This window comes from Cygnus atratus, chromosome 21, assembly GCF_013377495.2.
Source record: "Cygnus atratus isolate AKBS03 ecotype Queensland, Australia chromosome 21, CAtr_DNAZoo_HiC_assembly, whole genome shotgun sequence".
In the NCBI taxonomy this organism is placed as follows: Eukaryota; Metazoa; Chordata; class Aves; order Anseriformes; family Anatidae; genus Cygnus; species Cygnus atratus.
In genome coordinates, this window is record NC_066382.1 from 2,343,088 (window position 1) to 2,361,960 (window position 18,873).

At 42.4% G+C, this 18,873-nt stretch overlaps 2 protein-coding genes across 2 annotated transcripts in view; both read left to right on the plus strand.

The window, feature by feature from the left end:
- CFAP74 (cilia and flagella associated protein 74) overlaps positions 1–3,286 on the plus strand; it is a 40,693-nt gene extending 37,407 nt beyond the window's left edge. The window contains exons 35-37 of the mRNA XM_035557492.2: positions 805–932; positions 1,432–1,566; positions 2,738–3,286. Coding sequence (XP_035413385.1) covers positions 805–932; positions 1,432–1,566; positions 2,738–2,851 — 377 coding nt within the window. The 3' untranslated portion in view covers positions 2,852–3,286. The remainder of the gene's footprint in view (positions 1–804; positions 933–1,431; positions 1,567–2,737) is intronic.
- A 3,205-nt stretch (positions 3,287–6,491) lies between these two features.
- Positions 6,492–11,237, plus strand: TMEM52 (transmembrane protein 52). Its single transcript, XM_035557507.2, has 4 exons — positions 6,492–6,629; positions 7,454–7,498; positions 8,971–9,140; positions 9,802–11,237. The coding sequence occupies exons 2-4, from the start codon at positions 7,467–7,469 to the stop codon at positions 10,119–10,121; spliced, it is 522 nt and encodes a 173-aa protein (XP_035413400.1). The 5' UTR covers positions 6,492–6,629; positions 7,454–7,466; the 3' UTR covers positions 10,122–11,237.
- The last annotated feature ends 7,636 nt before the right edge of the window (positions 11,238–18,873 follow it).

The window sequence follows — 18,873 nt, forward strand, 5'->3', positions numbered from 1 at the left end:
TACACAAGTAGGACTGTAGTACACACGATGTGTATGCCGTGGGGCTAGAAAACAAACATGAATTAGAAGTGATGGTGGTGTAGTTTAACCCTGGCAGACAGCTCAGCACCATGCAGCTGCTTGCTCGCTCTCCCCGCAGCAGGATGGGGAAGAGAATCAGAAAGGTAAGAGTGCGAGAACTCAGGGGCTGACATAAGGAGAGTTTAATAGGCAGAGCCAAAGCTGCGTGCGCAAGCAAAGCAAAATGAGGAATTAATTCATTATGTCCTGTCAGTAGGCAGGTGTTCAGCCACTTCCAGGAAAGCGGGGCTCATTGTGGCCAACAGCTGTTTGGGAAGTCAAACACCATTGTTCTGCGAGTGCCCCAGCTTGTCCTGCTGAGCAGGACACCGCGTGGTGGGGACATCCTCTTAGTCAGCCTGCGCCCGCTGTCCCGGCCCCCAGCCTCCTCGCTGGCAGGCAGCAGCAGAAGTAGAAAAGGCTTTGACTGCATAAGCACTGCTCTGCAACAACTAAACATTGGTGTGTTATCACCACTACTTTCATCAAAATCCAAAACACAGCATGATACACGCTACTGTGAAGAGAATTTACTCCATCCCAGCCAAAAGCAGGACAAATAGAAAACCTGCTTTTGCTTGATTCTTCACTAACTCTGTAAGAAGGATCTCCTTATCTATGCCAACTCATGAATGTGCCACATTGCTTTGTTTTGAGCCATCTTGGTGTAATTTATTTCTGTTCCAAATTAATAATCCTTCAGTTTTGACTGTCTCAAAGTTTACCTGATTGATATTTGTTTAGAGCTACAAGAACCAGTGAAGTCCATCCTCCTGGTTCTGGAGCACATCGAGGGAGAGAATTCTCTGGTGCCAGCGAAGACAGAACTGAGAGTTGGAGCTATACGGACAGCGCAGTTTGCGTCTAAGAAGGTGAAGAAAATAAAAAGCGCAACTTCACGTCAGATGCTGTAAAAAATACTGATAGTGTACAAATGGTTACTAGTTCCTTCTGTCAAAAATTTGGTCTTTAAATTAAAAATACAAATCTCAGGGTCTCAAACAAACTTTGTTACAAAAGCATCAGCATTTGAAAGCAAAATATTTTTTTTTCAGGGTTTAATAAGAGGAATTAGCATTATGGTATTAAAAGTAAACAAAATTCAATTACCAGTTTCCTTCCCTGATACTGAAATACAGAAATTTGAGCACAGAACTGAATGGCAGTTCTGATCCTCTCATTTTTCATACCATATTTTATGACAACTTGTGACAGCAAACAGGATGGATGTTTGCAACTTCAAATGGCAGAAGTAGTTTGGCAAATGAGGGCCATATATAGCATCCGTGCGATGTAAGCTTTAAGAAACAGGGACTGTGTGTGAAGAAGGTGAACTGGCTGTAATGAGGGTGCATTGTGTCTCTCTTGTAGAACGTGGAGTTCAGTTTTGATAACCTGTCGCTCCTGCAGAAGAAGGGATTCACTGTTGAATTTGTCAAGGGAACCGTTGATCGTGGTCAAGTAAAATGCATCGGCGTTTCTTGGGTGCCACCTGCTGACTTGGATGTAAGTAACAGTTGCACGCTGCTTCCCAGACTGCAGTGTGGTGCTGCTTTGTCATTTGACTGATTTAGAGGAGCAATGCAAAGGCTGATCTTTGAGATGTCAGCACTCCAGGCTGCTTTGGCACATTAGGACGATGGACACGTTACCTAAGAGAGTTTAGGCTGGTATAAACACTGGTACGGGAACAAAATCCAGGAGCTATAGGTACGATTTTGAGCCTTGCTATCTTGTCTTAGACTTCAAATCATGTGTGATGGGAAGAGCAAGCATCATTCACTTGCGCTTTATAGGACATAAAATAACTTCTTACAGGCCATCGCATTATATAGTACCAAAATACTGCTGCTGTTCACTAAAAGACACTGCTTTGGTGACAGTGATGAAGTGAGCTTCTTAATGTCCCCCTTTGCAAGGAAATTTGCAGCCCTGCCGATACAACTGTTTCCATGGATCATTCTGCTCTGGTGTCCACACTTCTGGCTGTGGGTGCCTCTTTTTTGGAATATTCCTGGAAGTCAGCGAGACCTGTTTGATTTCCCACTTTATGAACCTTGTTTCCGTGGCTTCTTCTGCCTTTTCATATCGCAGAGTCTTGATGCGAATTCAAAACATCCCTACAGGGCTGTAATTGCCCTTCCTGATTCATCTTCGTGGAGACGGAAAGAATTCACTCTGCTACTTTTTGTTGTCAGCAGTGTGTGGGATGGCAGAATGAGTGGTCTGATGCAAAATTACAAGGATGCTGTCATCATGTGTGGAAGGAAGGCACTAGAGTTCCTGGCATGACATATGAGGTTGACATAGTGCCTCTTGGTAACCACGGGGTGTTACACAAGATTTAACACTAGCTCGTGGCTAACGGGACCCATCTCTTCCCTAACCCTCACTGCAGCACGCTCTTGTCGCTTGCCTTGCCCGGTTGTTGTGGTTGTAATGTGGTGATGGTATCGGCAGCACTCTGCAGATAGAGCACTTAGTCATTGCTGCTTTGCTTACTGCAGTGTGAGTGTTGGGTGAAAACATGAAAAAGCCCACCAAGTAGGAAGAGAGGTAACCAACAGCTTTAACGGGCACCTCTTACAACTGAAACATACACTGCTTAGACCTTGATCAGCTAACCTGCTCTGTGTGCAAAAGAAGTAGGTTGAGTTTGTGTGTGCATTTTTTGTAGACCACTGACCCTGTGATTGAGACAGCCCTCCTGACCTTAAAGGGTGACGTTAAGGAATCTTACCGAATCATCTGCATGGCGAAAGTTGTATCAGCGTGTGCTCCCAGTGACTGATGGAACCAAGCTAAGTGGGAAGGAAAATGGAGGCTTATATTTTTGGGGAGGTCTTTGGATCTCAGTTGGAACATGGAAAGATTTTGAGATTGTTGCAGATATGTAAGGGGAGGTAGGAGAGAGAAAGGAAGGTAACTTGTATGTTTTCTGCCTTATTTTTCTTTACAAAATTCTGTATAAACTGTTTCCAATAGTTTTATTTTCAGACTGACTGTGACAATAACCTTGTAGTAGAAGGAAGAATTAACATGAGGGGCCACATAGATAAATCTGCTGTTAATCCCAGTGTCTTCCAAAGGTGGGAACTCCCTCAGGAGTGTGTTTGTTTAATCTCTAAATGGATGAGTTTCAAACAATGTGTCTTTCTGACCTCAGATGCATTTTCACATATGTAGAAAGTCCCTGATATTTTTTTCCTGCTAAGACTACAATAAAGCTTTTATTTTGTCTCCTCCAATTTGCTTGGGCAGTTATTTTCACAATACAGTGTGCAGTCATCCTGATGACACATGGTCAGGGCTACAGTGACCACGCTGTGTACTGAGTCACTGAATGTGCTTAGACACTTGCTCTAGATCATGCCTGTCCAGGAACTTTTTATTTCTATATCTGTTTTTGTCTGAATTTTCTCACTGAGAATAGATTTCTGCCAGCTGCTGAGGACGCTAGAGTGTCCTGTAGGTATAACTTCTGTCAAGAAGCAGTATCCAGTTCAGGGAAGAGTACAGAGCAAGTACAATACAGAGAATAATTTGTTGGTCAGACCGCAGGAAAAAAAACAGTAAAGCACGTGTCCCCAGAAATGTTTTAACTATTTTTCCACTTTATGTAGAAAACGCTTGTGTAACTGATGGAAAAAGAGGAGAAAAACGGATGAGATTCCTGCAACTTGTTTCAGGCCACGTGAATGCTGAGCTGTTCAGCTGGTCCTTGAGCTGTTGATGTTTATAATGTGTACAATACAGAAACAGCAGCTAGAATCAAACGTGGATTCTCCCTTTCTCATTCTGACTCTGCTGTGTCAGGCACCAGTCAAAGATAACACAAGTAGTTTTTAACATTATCCATTTCTCCTGTACCAGGCTGAGCTCTCTGAACTACGTTTTCTCTGTGTACTCCTTAATACAAAGGATCCTGATTATAGTTCCAAGCCGTGGCTTGTGATGCATATTGTAGTAATATTCTGGAAACATAAATGTTCCCAAAATATGCATAACATCTGTTAGTTATTTCTGGGAACGCTTTCAAAATGAGCACAGGGTTATTCTGCGTTAATGTTTTTTTAAAAACACTGTGAGCAATGGGCCTACTCCAAAACCGGGGTTCTCCCAGTGAAGACCTCTGCAAATCTCCAGTTCTCTGCCAACATCCGAACAGTTTATGATACAGCCTAATGTCAATGATTAGAAAGAAGGAAAAAAGAGGCAGTGAGAAGCCAAGACAGATTTGCTCCCAAGCACAACTGAAGAGGGAAGTGCCACAAGTGAGCAAATTGATCTGCACAATACAAAATTGCAGTTATCTGAAAAGCACACTGTCAGGCTACTGAAAATTTAGGAATTATATTTGGATGCTCCTACCTAAACAATTGTTTTATATAATGGATATGAAAATACAGGAAATGGAAAATTGACTGACACGAGTGACTATAGGAAACAATTCCGCTGCTAATTTAGAAACATTCAAGCTGAACTAAAAATAGTGGGTTTGTGGGTAATTCCTTGAGGACATCAAGTGAAGACAGCTGAGAACCCTCTTGCATTACGTTTGCATGGCTTCATGTCAAGCTCACAACTACCAGAAGCTCAACACAGCAGCTTGAGCCTTCATGCAAGTTCTCTCTTGAAGAAACAAAAAATCCTGTTCAGTGCTGTGCTTCCAAAGCAGGCCAGCAATGATCATAAGTGCATTTGGTATCAAAATTGCCAGGAGAAGCTAAACGTGATGTTTGTGTTTTCATGTTGTAAGACTCTAGGAAGGATGGAGCCCTTACTGTGAGAATAATATAGGAAATCTATCCTCAGAAATGCATCAAAGTTTTCCAGAAGGGTAAGTTTTTGGCTCCTGTAACTGTACTTCTGAACATTACGCTTTCAGACTGAGTTTTGCGTCTGTAATTGCTCTTGGATAGCCAGATGCAAACTCCTCTACTTTCAGAGAAGCATGTATCTAAATACTTCTTGGTTCTCATCCAGCTCTAGTTTAATAAGAAAGCATTTCATAGCCATGTATGATTTTTATAATCCTTAGAAGCTGCACCTAGCTCATTCATAAAACAGAAAGGAAGTGACAGAATCATGCACCTCTCATCACCTCTCGTGCACTAGAGTCATGCACGTCTCATCGATACACGTTGGGCTTACCCAGTGCCTTCAGAGATTGCTTCACACTTATGAATGGAGCTTTTCTTAAGTGAGCAATGACCCCATGACCCTGGGTGGTCCTGTAGGAAAGTATTCCAGTCAGCAACACATGATGTTACTGATCCTCAGAGCACTGGTCTTCAGCCTTATCAGCTGGAGAAGGAACCACTGAACCCAGTACTCCCAAGCTGCTGGGTCTGTCATTGCTCCCAGTGTTTTGGCACTGATCCATGCTTCTTGCAGAAGAAACCTGTGTCAGCTCAAGTCCAAATACATTCCCTCCTGTTGCATTAAAATCTCAGGGAAAAATAAATAAATAAAACTTGTGTTTCGTCACACTTATTACTTGCAGGAGGTTTTATACAAGCAGCCAAATACAGACCACTGAGGGACCTGAATAATTAGTTAATTAGTTCCCTGCTTTTTAGCTCTAGTTGTCTTTTTTTGTTGCTTACCCAGTCACATAGCACGGCCACCGTGACTCTGATCGTCTGTCACACAGGCTGGCGTGAGGGGTTTTGCCATGTAACTGAACTCTGCTGTATCGGTGCTGCCAAGGTGTCTGACCTTTAAGTCACCTACTCTGAAGCAGAAATAATCCATGTTCATTCATACACGGTGGATGTGGGTGACCTTTGATGTATGTTTTGCTCTTCCCTGATGAGGGCAGGACTGCTGTAACCAGCCAGGAGAGTGTTTCGATGTGATGGGCTGCGTGCAGTCCTGTTAGAGCAGCTGGGCTTCACCCTGACAGGAACTGCAGAAAAGCTGTCGTTTAGAAGGGAGAAAAGCTGCTGTAATGATTGCTATAGTTGAAGTGACGAAATAGTTTCAGGAAAGTTTCTACCAATTAGTATCAACACTATTGCAAGGCAGACATACCAACATGTAGATCTTTAATTTATACATTTGAAATGTTGAGCACGGTTAAATTATTTCGGAGCAAGCACATTTCCAGGGAGTAGATGATGCCTTTTCATATATCTTCTGTGCGTTTTAAAAAGACTTTCTACAAAGGGAAGCACTCTGCTTTTCCAAACCTTTTTTTTTTTTTAATATTCTTTTCGATCCCTTTCCACAACTCCTCCACCATCTCTCGGACACGGCAGAGGCAGAAGTGTGTTCAGCACACAAAGCTGCCGCCGGCCTCCCCTGAGAAGCGCCGAGCCGCAGCCCCCAGGCGGCCGAGCCGGAGCCGGGAGCACAGCGCACCCCCCGGTGCCGGCGCCCCCGGGGCCGCTCCCGCAGCAGCTTGGCCCCGGCCCCGCCTCGGCAGCTCCTCCCCCGGCGCTGCCGCCTCCGGGCCCCGCTCGCCCTTGAGGCGGCCCCCAGCCCCGCTCCTCTCCTCTCCTCTCCTCTCGCCTTTCGCTGGCATTACTCCGGGCTCCTGCCCGCGGCTGGAGGCGCTCCGACCGGTGAGTACCCAATGCCGGGCGAATCTGCGCCCACCCCGCTCCAGTGACCTTAGCTGAGCAGAGAGGGGCTTGCTCCTGGCCACCCAGTGCTGGTTTTTTTAACCCCCAGACCCGCACCGGCTCGCAGACGTGGCCCGGCTGGCCTTGCTGCGCCTCCCCAGGGTCTTTTGCAAAGGCAGCCGGCAGGCGCCCACCGGCCCCTGCAGCCCCCTGCCACCTGCAGCACCGCCGGGGCGGCCGCGCTCTGAAACGTGTCGGAAGCTCTCCCCTTCTCTTTGTATGTACGTAGCTCTGAATAAAACGTTCCTGGAGCTACGGGGGATACGGAGCTATGAAGCATTGAAGCTTTCCTAGCACTGGAGCTATGAAAAAGTAATTTAAAAATAACTGGGAGAAGTAGGAAGTTATCTTAGGCTGGGTTAAGGAGCTGGACTCAAAGATCCTTGTGGGTCCCTTCCAACTCAGGATATTCAGAGACTCTATGAGCATTTGCTGTGGTACTTCACCCTGCTTAACGTGAAATAACTGCCTCGTAGTTCTGAGAATCCAGCATGTGTAGTTCTCTCCCCTAAGCAACAGCAAAGCTCCACTTTGAAAATAGTTCTTCACCCAGGACCCCACTTACACAGCGGGATTTGTATGATTGCAGCTGGAGTAATGTTATGACCATGAGGAACAGTCCTCTGAAACTAAATCACGGGTGTTTTTGTTCCTATCCCCACTGATTGCTTTTCCTTTTTCAACTTAAAAATGTATTCCTTGTCATGTGTTCCCTGTTTGAGTGCAGATACTTAAACCAGTAAATTATCCACCTTCCTTCACAGATGCCCTCAGAACATGTCTAACTGGACAAGTCTGTGGTATGTCTGGTAAGTAGATTGTTAATCTTACTAACCTCGGAGTAATTTGACAGATATTATGAGCAGTAATTGCAGTAAAGTAATGGGACGCGATGTGGGAAAGGGTTTCTCCTGTTTTATGAAAGCCACCAGTGGCATGACCGCATCGCAGAGGAGATACGGTGTCAGGCGGGACAGAGCATTCATCTAGGGATATGTCATCTTTCCATTCTGAGTACGCTCGAGTTCAGCCGTAGCGCTTGTTTGTTCTTCCTAAATAAACAACTTTGAACACAATGGCAGCTGCCCAGAACGGGCTTGTTAGGGCTTGGCACTGCGCTGCCTCCCGCGCAGTCCCCAGCTCACTCCCTTTTATGGGACAAGGCACCATTAGCTTGCGGCGCTGGTTTGTCATTCTGAACTCGGGCTGATTTTACAATCCTGTTCACTGGCTGCTTCACTGAGAGGGGAAAGATAGTGGTGAGTGAAAGGCAGAGGGCTCGCCACAAGTAGATTGATCTCTGGCATAGACCGTGCATTGTATGTATCCTGACATTATTTTTAGAGTTTGCATTCTGTCACATACTACAATTTTGATGATAACATGCAGAGCGAGTTGGTTACTTTTAATTGTCATTCTTTGCTTTCTTAGAATGTGCTGATATAGAGCCGTTTAAAAATATATATGGTTATACAACGTTTTAAGGCTTCTGTAATTAGGCAGCTTTGAAATAATGAAAGCTAATGAGCCAGTGCTGAGACTGATAGTGCTGCAATACCTTTCCCTAGGTGATTTCTGCCTCCATCAGAAGGCAGCGTGTGAGGGCTCACAATCCTTTATTTCACGGCACACCAGCAGGCAGCTCCTGGGTGTGAGGACTTAGGGATTAGCTAGTGCTGAGGTAACGCTCCTCACGCTGGAGGAATGTTTCATTGCAAAGTTCCAGCAGGGCTGCGTGCACTTCTCGCACGTGGTTTTAAATTCCCTGAAAGCATTTTTCTAAAACAATAATTTGCATGAAAATGCATGAAATTTGTGGAAGTTTGAGGCCCTCAAATCCAAACTTTGAGTGTAATCTTTGTGTGCATCTGACTCATACTAAAGAGAAACATTCTCTCTTTAAAAATAAATAAAACAGTTATTAAAGAAATGTTCTGTTTGGAATCATGATTCTTATGGACAAGTACTACCTTTGGTTTGGAAAAAAGAACAGAATGCTACTGAGGGCTTTTCTACAAACCCTTACCATTGAAAGTGAATATACAACCCAAGGTAATTAACATCACTGGATCTATGAGCCAGAAAGGATTGTACCAACAGTCAGTAGCACTTCAGTTTGTGATTGTGATCCAACTTTCTAATTCTGGATCCAGCACCCATTCAGAACCAAGCCTGAGAAGGTTTGGCCTGTCTTTCACCCATTAAGAGCAAAATTATATTCAGCTCTAGAAGAAGCAAAACGTAAGCACTGACTTTATGGTGTTCTCCATCCTTCTCCAAGGTTAATCTTGCTGACTATGTTCATGCTCCTGCTCTGTGGGATCACAGCCAGCTGCATCAAGTTCTGCTGCCGGAAGAAGAGGCCTCCAGTTCAGCCCTTCCCTAGGCACCCCTACGATCTGACTGGTGTTGCTATTGACAGCGACAGCACAGCCCACAGCACGGTGACCTGTAAGTACCCATGGGAGTCAGCTACTCAGCCGTGCTTTGCTGTAGAGCGTGTCCACAACGCTGTGCTCAGTCCTTGCAACACCGGGGACTTCCTGAGCTCCTCTCAGAACATCTTCCAAAACCACAGGGAGGGCATGGGAAAACTGAGTGTCATCAGGGCAATGCAGTAAGTGAATGCAGATGGCAAGTAGGATTTAATGCTGCAGAAGTTAGAATAAAGTCCGTGGGGGGTTAACCTCTCGCATGTCCTCTCCCACATCTGCTCTAATTCCCGCTGCCCCATTTGTTTTAACCCTTTCTGCCCACCTCACTGTCCAACTATTTCAGCCCAAGTTATCTCTAACCTAAGATATTGTCCCCAGCTGTTGGTGTAGGAACCCAGCTGGAACTGCCTCTGTTACAGCATACACCTACTGTGTCAGGTGTTCTTCAGCAACAGCTGGACGGCAATATGCACAGACATTTTCTCTTCTGACAGCTTTTTTTGGGCAATGTATAGATTCTATAAAGTAATTCTATAGTGGTAGCTTTTAGTATATAGTGCATACATTCTGCGAAAAAAAATTGAGTCCATAATTTCTTGGAGAAGAATGGGATTAGCCTTCTATATATCAGGGTTCCATGCAATCGTTTAAATTTTTTTCATTCCTTTTCCTCACAGCATACAGCTCATTCCAGTACCCTCTGAGTGCCCCTATTCCTTCACTATTTGTGGGCATGGACAGGAGCACTGTGTCCCCTCCAGCTTACAGTCCCTACACAACGGAGTTGCCACCTTCTTATGACGAAGCTGTCCAAATGGGTAAACAATACATCGAAGTAGCACTGGTCAGCCAGAAGCTCAGTGACATCCCTGAACAGGTGATACCAGGCGGGCTGAATTGCACCCAGCATTCACCTGATAGAACCAACAGAGATCCAGCAACACAGCCCAACTCAGAAAATTCAGAAGATGTACCACAAGAACAGCCTCAGCTCTAGCTCATTTCACATTTGGAGTAAAGGAATGGAAGGCGTGAAGAATTTGGTTTTATAAGACAAGTTTTGATGAAGAGATGTTTCCTCCCATGCAGTTGTAATGATCTGTCAGAAGAAATGTTTTCTGCTGTAATTTCCTGGTTAAGCTTCTTCAGGGATATGAAGTGAAGTAGAAGGGCAGCAGTTTAAAAATACCTGTAAAAGTGGGACAGGGATACTTGTTCGTCTCCTGATTAAGAAAAACGATTCCCTGTGCCCAGCATATGGCAACAAAAAAGGTCAGGGCAATTTTGCCATCTTGGAAACAAAGAGTCAGGTGGTACAGGAGCAAGTTGTTCCAGAACAGGACCTTCCCAAACTGGAGTTGAAAAGCAGAATCCTATGAACTCGCTCTGAATAGTCCGTGATGCTCAGATGCTCTGTAGTTTCATTTATTTTGGGAACTTTAACTGTCCAGCAAACTGCTGAGGTGCTAAACTTGTTGCTACACAATGGCATGTGTTCCTACACTGAAGGAAGATGGCAGGAACATATTTGAGGGAAATGTACTATCTTGTGTTTCCCAACTAGAATTGTTAGTTATGAGACTTGAAGGTGTTTATTGTTTTTTTAATCTTTAAACTTCTATTTTTAAGATGCAGTGGCTTGTGTGGGGGATCCTTTTGCTACATATTTTGCCAGTTAAAGTACAAATTAGTTTCGGAGGTATTTCTGCACGTGGTTAAGTATTAGTAATGTTTCAAATATTCAATTTCTTTGCTGATTGAGCCTGGTGGATTTGAAAAACACCACAAATTGGAAAATATCAATTGTTTCAGATAGCCAAATATATTTTTTCTGTATTTCAGAAGAATATGATACTACCATCATCAGAATTTATCTTACAAAATCTCACCTGGAGGGATAATTAATGTGAACTTGACAAACACTTAAACCTCAGGGGAAAAAAAGGCTGAAATGAATAGCAAGATAACCCATATGGCATCAGTTTAAAGGTTGATGAAAAACTGTTGGCTACTCAGTTGAATTATATCACCTGCCAATGTCAGCAGCAAGTTCATAATGATTTTCTGCAGTGTGAATTTCTCCCAAATAAAACACTTCTTTCTGTATTGATAAGTTTGTTTGCATTAAACAGGAAAATCCACAGTGGGGGAATTAAGGATGAAAGTAACGTGTACCGGGGCCACTAAAAGAATAGTTAAAGTTAGGTGCTAAGCAAATGTTTGCATATAGGTTTGTTCAAACCACATGGAAGTTCCCAGGGCAGTAACAAACTTTATGCATTTGGAGAAGCAAGATGAGAGCTAATGGCTCATACAGAAGAACAACAACAACTAATACCAAGAACAATAAAATGAGGTCTTAATGATTTAGACAGAGGGTGAAAGTTACTTTTCTGACTGCTTGTGGGTTTGTATCTGTACAAATCGTCACCAGCACCTGAATAATACAATGTTAGCCATTTGCTCTAGCATAGCTCTATCTATGTTTCAAAAATACTAAGCTATGCAAGACTTCAGTATTAGTAGTGTTTATCAATGAAAATGTATTGCCTGCTCATCTCAGATATCCAAGCAGATAAGAGGCAAGCGTTATTTTTAAGTGAAACTAGATTAAATGAAAAACTAAGATCATGAGATACCATAATTTCTGTAAAACATCTGCTCAAGAGTAGGATGGCACTATGATTTCCTCAAGTAAATGTGCTTTTATTGCCATCTACCGAAGGATCAGCTGAACTGTGTTGCATTAAACTGCTGTGTTGTGACCACTCCCTTAACGTTGATCGAAATCATGAAACAATATGCTAAATGCCTTCAGGTGCAGGGTTTAGAAACAGGCTTTGCTATAAAGACGAGTGTTACAGAAACTAAGCATCACTTATAGTATTGTAGAGAAACTGGAAAGTACCCTTGAAACATGATCACAGAGTTCACTTTCTAGTCCTCTTGCTACAAAAATAACTTGCTACTTGATTGGAGAAGTTGGTGTCAGCTGAAATCGTATGTAATGCCCTCCATTATGTAGCCACCAGAGCTGTATACTTACTGGCTTTCTGCATCCAGCTCATCAGAAGTAATGGCCTCATAAGATTTTTCCAAAGACCATCCTCACTTGGCACTTCTGCACATTTTGCCTAACTGGCAGAGCTAGCCAACATGGTATCTCTGTACTTTTTGTCTTCTGTACTGTCAAAGTGGTAACTATACGTCTGTATTACTAAGAATTTCCAATTTTGTTTCTTACCACAGCAATTAATGGGCTAAAACACTGAACTGTCTAAAACTGTTGAAGGGAAAAGGCAGAGCGCTCACTCACTAATAAAGACAGGAATGTAACACCAGGCAAATGAAAAGAACAGTGACTGACACAAGAGGGCACTCCTTCCCTTCTCAGTGTGTTGTTACATTGCCACTTGTAGCAGCTTCAAGAGGGATATCTCTCGGTGTTGCCAAGAGGCGAGAGTGGTTCTGAGGCTCGGTTTTGCTCAGGTCTGCAGAGCTCACCCTGCAGTGCAAGGACTGACCTTGCTTGAGGAGTACAGGAATAAAATCACAACGGTTTGACTTCCCTGCATGCTTTTGCTTTTACAATGCTTCTGTCTTGTGAGCTGTCAGTAGCACCTGGCAGACTACCTACCAAACCGCGAGGAGATCTGTTTCCATTCGGTTATGCAGAATGATAGTTCTGTTAGACCCAACATCAAAACCCTAAATGATAAACACTCACAAATGAGATCTGACTCTTACAAATTCCATGTAAATACCTGCAGCAAACAGTTCTCTTCTTACTTTGGGGATAGCTGTATTTGTGTGGCAAGTCCAGGCCATCAATTAGAATCACTCCTGCATGTGGGAACACAGTGAGAGAAAATAATCCCTTAACTATCTATGTTGGAAAAAGAATTAAAATGGAGATATCCTCAATCCTGGTCTACAGATGTAACAGCTTGAAAACGATGTTCCCATATGCTTCGCATTACCCCAAATAGCAGGAAGTAGAATGGAAAAAGAATGTCCATTGATCACCTGGGTCTCATCTGATTAATCGGGCAAGGCAGAGAAAGGCAACATTTCTTGTTAACGTGTATAAAATTAGGTTCAGGAACCAGCTTCTGTTCAACCTGTACTTTTGTAATAGGAATAGAGGAGAATATTACGGGTTCTTAATCCTCCTGTGTGGTAAGTTAAAATGAATTTATTTATTTCAATTAACGTTTTAAAACTCATCCACTAAATATGAAAATGTGAAATGGAGATTAGTATTGTTTTTACTTCTATTGCCACTTTTCACAAATGTTTGTTTTCTGACTTTTGCTTTGTGTTTTTGCTAGCTCTGTTTATCTGTGTGGGATCTGACCTTATGATTCTAGAAAACCTTGTTGCGTTGTCAGTGCCTCTTAGTGAGGCTCAAGCAGGAACTAAGATGTTTCAGAAACTCCCAACCTAGACAGACACGGTGTTCCTTTATTTCTCCTCCTGAGCCCATGAAGGGAAAAGGACGGATAGGATTCTTCTTACACTTCAATTGTACTCATGTATGATGAGTCCCTGGTTTTATCAGTGAAAGCATTTGGAATGTAAGTAATTGGTTTTCTTTTAGAACTGGATTCTGCACTAGTAGAGGAAACACAGTAAGAATCAACTGCAGAAAAAGAGCCTAGCTTACATTCAGTTTTAGTCCTCTTAACCGTAGGTGCCTTATTTCTTGTTTCCAACTAGGTATAACATCTTGATTTCTGGTCAGGAATCTTGCACAGTGCTTCCATTGGCTCTTTAAGAGCCATCAGAGAGCAACTGGAAGCGGGTGCATAAAATTCACATTAAATTGATGTCTATGTATTATTTATAGCCAGTTCTTAAAAGTATTCTGAAGCTTCAAAACAAGATGCTATAATGGATACTATTTATTAGTGCTATGCTGATCTAAACTGTGAATTTCTAAAACAAAAGCCTTTCGTGAGAAATGTGCTATCCCTGGTGGCAATATAAAAGAGCCTTTCAGGAAGATCCAGGATCAGCATATTTCCATTCGTAAAGAATTAATCTGCACATTTTCCCTCTCTAAAATGCTTTAATTAAACAGTTTAGAAAAAAATTCCAGAGCAGAGAAGTGAATTTAAATGGAAACACTAACGGTTTCAGTAACTTTTTAATCAAGCAGTCAGTCAAGCATATCTAAATAATCTTAGACGAAGCACTTAGCCAAACGGGAGTTCACTCACTGTTAGCTTTGCTCAGGGTTGGTCTGAAATGACTTGTCACTGACAGGTCTATGTTACAATACACTGTTCACGCAATGCGCGATAGATGCTTCCCTTCCTTCAACCTTTTGAGTAATAAATAAATCCGCTGCTGATACCGATTGTCACCTGATATTCCACTGAGCTGGTATCAGAAATACCTTTACCACTGGCAGGGATAAGAAAAGGCCTTGTACCAAAGACCAAGATTAGTCTGGTTTATGTTGAAGAAGCCTGTGAATCCTTCTCAGGATTGCTCACGCTAATTCAGCTCTATGGTCCTGGCAGTACTGGGAGCCATCATCTAGACAGGCAGCTGATGACCACAATTAACTCGGTGATGTTAAATACAGCATCGTTCACTAGAGCTATGCTGACAGCATTGATGCAAGTGTTCATGTCTTACTGTTGGTATATCAGGCTGCTCTCACCTGTTGTAGGAATGCACTGAAAAATGCAAAGTCCTGTCAACAGCACTGGTATTGAGTAATTCTCCTTCAGAATGCTGAAGTTTTCTATTCCCTGGCTAAGGAAATCTGCTTGCAGCTGCCTGTGGGTGTGCTATTGTGATGTGTTGTGTTTAGAAGTCTGTTCGGTGACCTCCACAAAGCCACTTCCTCTCTTATGTCCCTGCTTCTTTTCCCATCCTGTTGGTCCTGTGTTTAAGGCGTGTGTCCTTTAACATAGGAAATTCTCCCACAGTGCCTACCATAGTGGGAATCAGCTCTTAGAGGGGAAATCTTATATAAAAAGTAATTAAAAAACCCAAACACATCTGAGTTCTTTGAGTAGCAGAGCGAATAGAGCTTGGTTTTCTATATATTATGACAAATTCTTAACACTTAATGATATGCAAACTGCTATAGAAGCTTTTCTTATAGTTAGGACACACGTAAGATCTTTCTTGTGTGCATCCTCCAGTGCCTAACAAAGGTGAGCTCATGCTGCAGTCTTTACTGCAATAGGAGTATTAAAAGATCCCTCTTCTCTGCCCAGCTCCTGTTTTCATGAACCTTTCAGGATCTTCATGTCTTTGAGACCTCCAGTTCTCCATCAAACTTGGTGGAAATTGGTCAGTGGATTCTGAATTATTAGCTGGGTGTGGGGAATGGGAAGAGGGGAGGTGGGACAGACTGAGTGTCACTACAAAACCTCACTGCCTTAGGAAACCAGGCTCAAACAGAACATTGAGCAGGAGACTTTGGTCACAGCAGGCTATAAGCTCAGCTGGAGGGAGGATTTCAGAATTCTGATTCGCCAGTCCAGCATTTTCACCATCGCTAGATCTGCTGAAGTCTGATAATATCCACGCAAGCTTTGTGACATCTCTAAGGCAAAAGCTCCTCTCCGTAATAACCTAAAGTGCATTTTTTGTTATGAATTGAATCTGGTGCTCATTTGGCACTGTTGAACATGCAATTCCTCTCCCGTTTGTCCAAAATTGCAGAAAATAACTGCCAAAACAATTATTTGCTCGCTGTGTGCAAGAGCTTACTATGGGGAGATGTCCTGCTGGAGCAAGTCAGTGTTCCTATCACTGTCAGCAGCTTGCAGTCCTGTCTTTCCTCTCTCACACACATGCGCTCACCATGATCACTTGTGCTCAGAAGGAAAATGCAGGCTTGGAAGTAAATTGCCTCAATAATTCATGGGCTTTATAGCCCAGAGCAAATTATACCTTGGCTCTGTCATGAAATTCAGGTTGCAAATCCCTTTATAGCCAAGCTCATTAACAATATAAGTACAGTGGTACATCTATAATGGCTTTTATGATCAATGCATTATAATCTTTGGAGAGTATTAAGTGGTAAACCTGCAACATCAAGAGTGAAGCATCAGTAGGGTCTGGATATAGTAAGAGTTGGAGAAAAACCATTTCTTTTTCTGCCTTGCATTTGCCTTTGTCTGCCTCACTGCCCCCAAATACCATTTATTCACTGTGCAGTATGTGCTGTACTACCAATCAATAAAATAGATCTTACTGGCCTGAGGGCTGCTTTGCTGCATTAAGCAGCAAGTTTGAAATACGCAGATGGTCAGGAATTCCTTCAGGTGCAGGGATCTTTGTTACATCTTCCAATAGTATCTGTGACTTGGTCCTAGGTGTTATAATATTAATTTAAAAAGGGGGTGGGGGGTCAGGGGAGTGTCTGCCCTTCATCCTGAGGGAGGAGATTCCACTTAGATGGTTTAATCTATGGGAGATTTTTTGTAATTGCTTTTAAAACCTAACTCGTGTTAGTTTTATATTTAAAAAATCATTTGTCATTCTTCACTGAAGATGAGGTGTGCCCTGGTGAAATGGATTCAATCTTGTTTTTGACTGCCACACGCTGAACCTATGACACCACCTTTTTCAGAGAATTTATTACAGAACAGGGGTTTGATGGCTTCTAGCACAAATGGCTGCGTACTAGGAGTAGATGACCTCAGTGTGTATGCATGTAATCCAGAAAGTACTTAGGAAAAAAAGAATTTTTACTTTGCTAGAATCCTAATACTAGAACAGGCCTTCAGTAGAAATAAACCAGTACTGTATTACTGAAGCCCCTTATTATCTGGCCCATCAACTGGTAACTCAAGGTGAATAAACATTTGCACAAAATAACTGAAGAATGACTAAATATTTGCTGGCAAATAACAATTCTCTCACTTCTTACAGAACAAAAATTAAAAACTGATTTAACAGAATAAGATCTGGCTTCTACGCTATCTGTGAGTCTTGAATTCAAACTGTTGGTTAATTTTCAGGGCACATGTTAGTCACATCGATGTTTATGATTTTTGGTTGGCTGGACCTGACTACTGGCTCAAGTTTCTCATTTAAATTTTGGTTTTGAAAGTTAGAGTTTAGAAAGTTAGAAGTTAGAAAAATGGAAAGTTTTCTTTCCAACTCTTTCTGTAATTTCTGCATAAACCTGTCTGTTTCCACAAACAATTATGGTTTATTATTACCGCTTTTACTACAAGATTTATAGACATAAATGAAAAAGGGGCCCTGATTTAGGCAAACCAAGTATTATGATCTGTCGTGGGTTTTGTACTTCAAAGACTGCATCTGCCTCATTTCAGTGCTGAGATTTTTGTTTTGTCTGTACCGCTTCAGAAGAGGGTCTTCTGGTATTAGAATTGCCAAGTAACCTGCAGCAAACATGGCCAGCTATAAAGATCTGGCACGTAAGCTTTCTGAGAACTGCTACCAGAATGTTTTATGTTCGTGGAGCATTAGTACAGTACAGATGCAGCAGCTACAGTGTGCTGTGTGAAAACACTCAGATACCTTAACGACAACAAAGCTAGATATTTTGGTTCAACAGAAAGGTTTCACTCTGTACCCATGTATTCCAGTCTCTTTAGTTTTGCAGTTTGCTCTTTTAGTCCCCTGTTAAGCACAGAAATTGTGAAGCTAGTAATCGCTGGAATACTGGAAGGAATAAATGGCTGGTCCAAGATGTAAAGGTGAGAGTTCTGCAGCATCTTCTCCAGTTCCCTCCCTACCTTTTCAAAGCAGCTGGGAAATATCTAACTGCAAATTCAAACAACAGGAAAAGAAACAGACTGTGCAGTGTAAGCAAAGCACAGCCTTTGAGATTCGCAGACTGGGAAAGTGCAATACCCAGCACAGCTTTAACTACTGGAAAAGCTGCTTATGAAAATATCCTCCTGATCATCTTCCCTTCATTACCCATTCTCTTTCTGGAATCTGTCAGTACTAAGCAAGTAGCTATGGATATGTCAGATAGATGCTAGTCCCAAGGGAAGGAGCCTTTAAAGTCAGTTTTAAATAAAGGAGTAACTTAGAGCAATCTTACTTAAATTACTGTCAGGGGAAAGAGACTACATGATATTGAAAGCTCCCTTTGGATGCCTTGAAGAAAGGACATAACTTTTTTCCAAATGTACAAATGCCTGAATCTGCACTGAAGTGCTTGGTTCTTACCTGACTCTCCTCTTCCTTGCTTTCCCAAGTAGCTCAAATCAAGCAGTAGGGTCAAATGTCCTGCAAGATGCTACCTTAGATGTAAACACTAAAGAATGTTACTCCTCTGACAGTTTGTACAATCACTTTCTTTTTATAATCTTGCTCACTTCTATCTTGTTGAAACTCAGACTTCGCTCTTTAGTCTATATATAATCTTCAGTCTAATTCAGAGGTCTCTGGAGTCTGCTTTCAGCCCCCCACTGTATCAGATCACGCCTGTTACTCCACCTAAACTGCCTTTTTCCACGAGATGGCACCAGTGAGCCTCAGAGACCCCTACGAACGTTGCTAGGTGCTGGAAAGTAACATTTAACTTTCTCATGAAATTTAATTAACTTTGTTTGGAGGAAAAAAATAAATATTCTTTTACTCCTTACTTTAAAATAGCACATAGTGAGATCAAAAAGCCTACTAGATAAGATGTCCTTCATACCTGCTGTGAAATCCTGAAGTTCAAGTGACTTGGACCATAGAGAGAGTAAAGTATATACTCTGTTATTTTCACTATAATATTCAAGAAACATTCT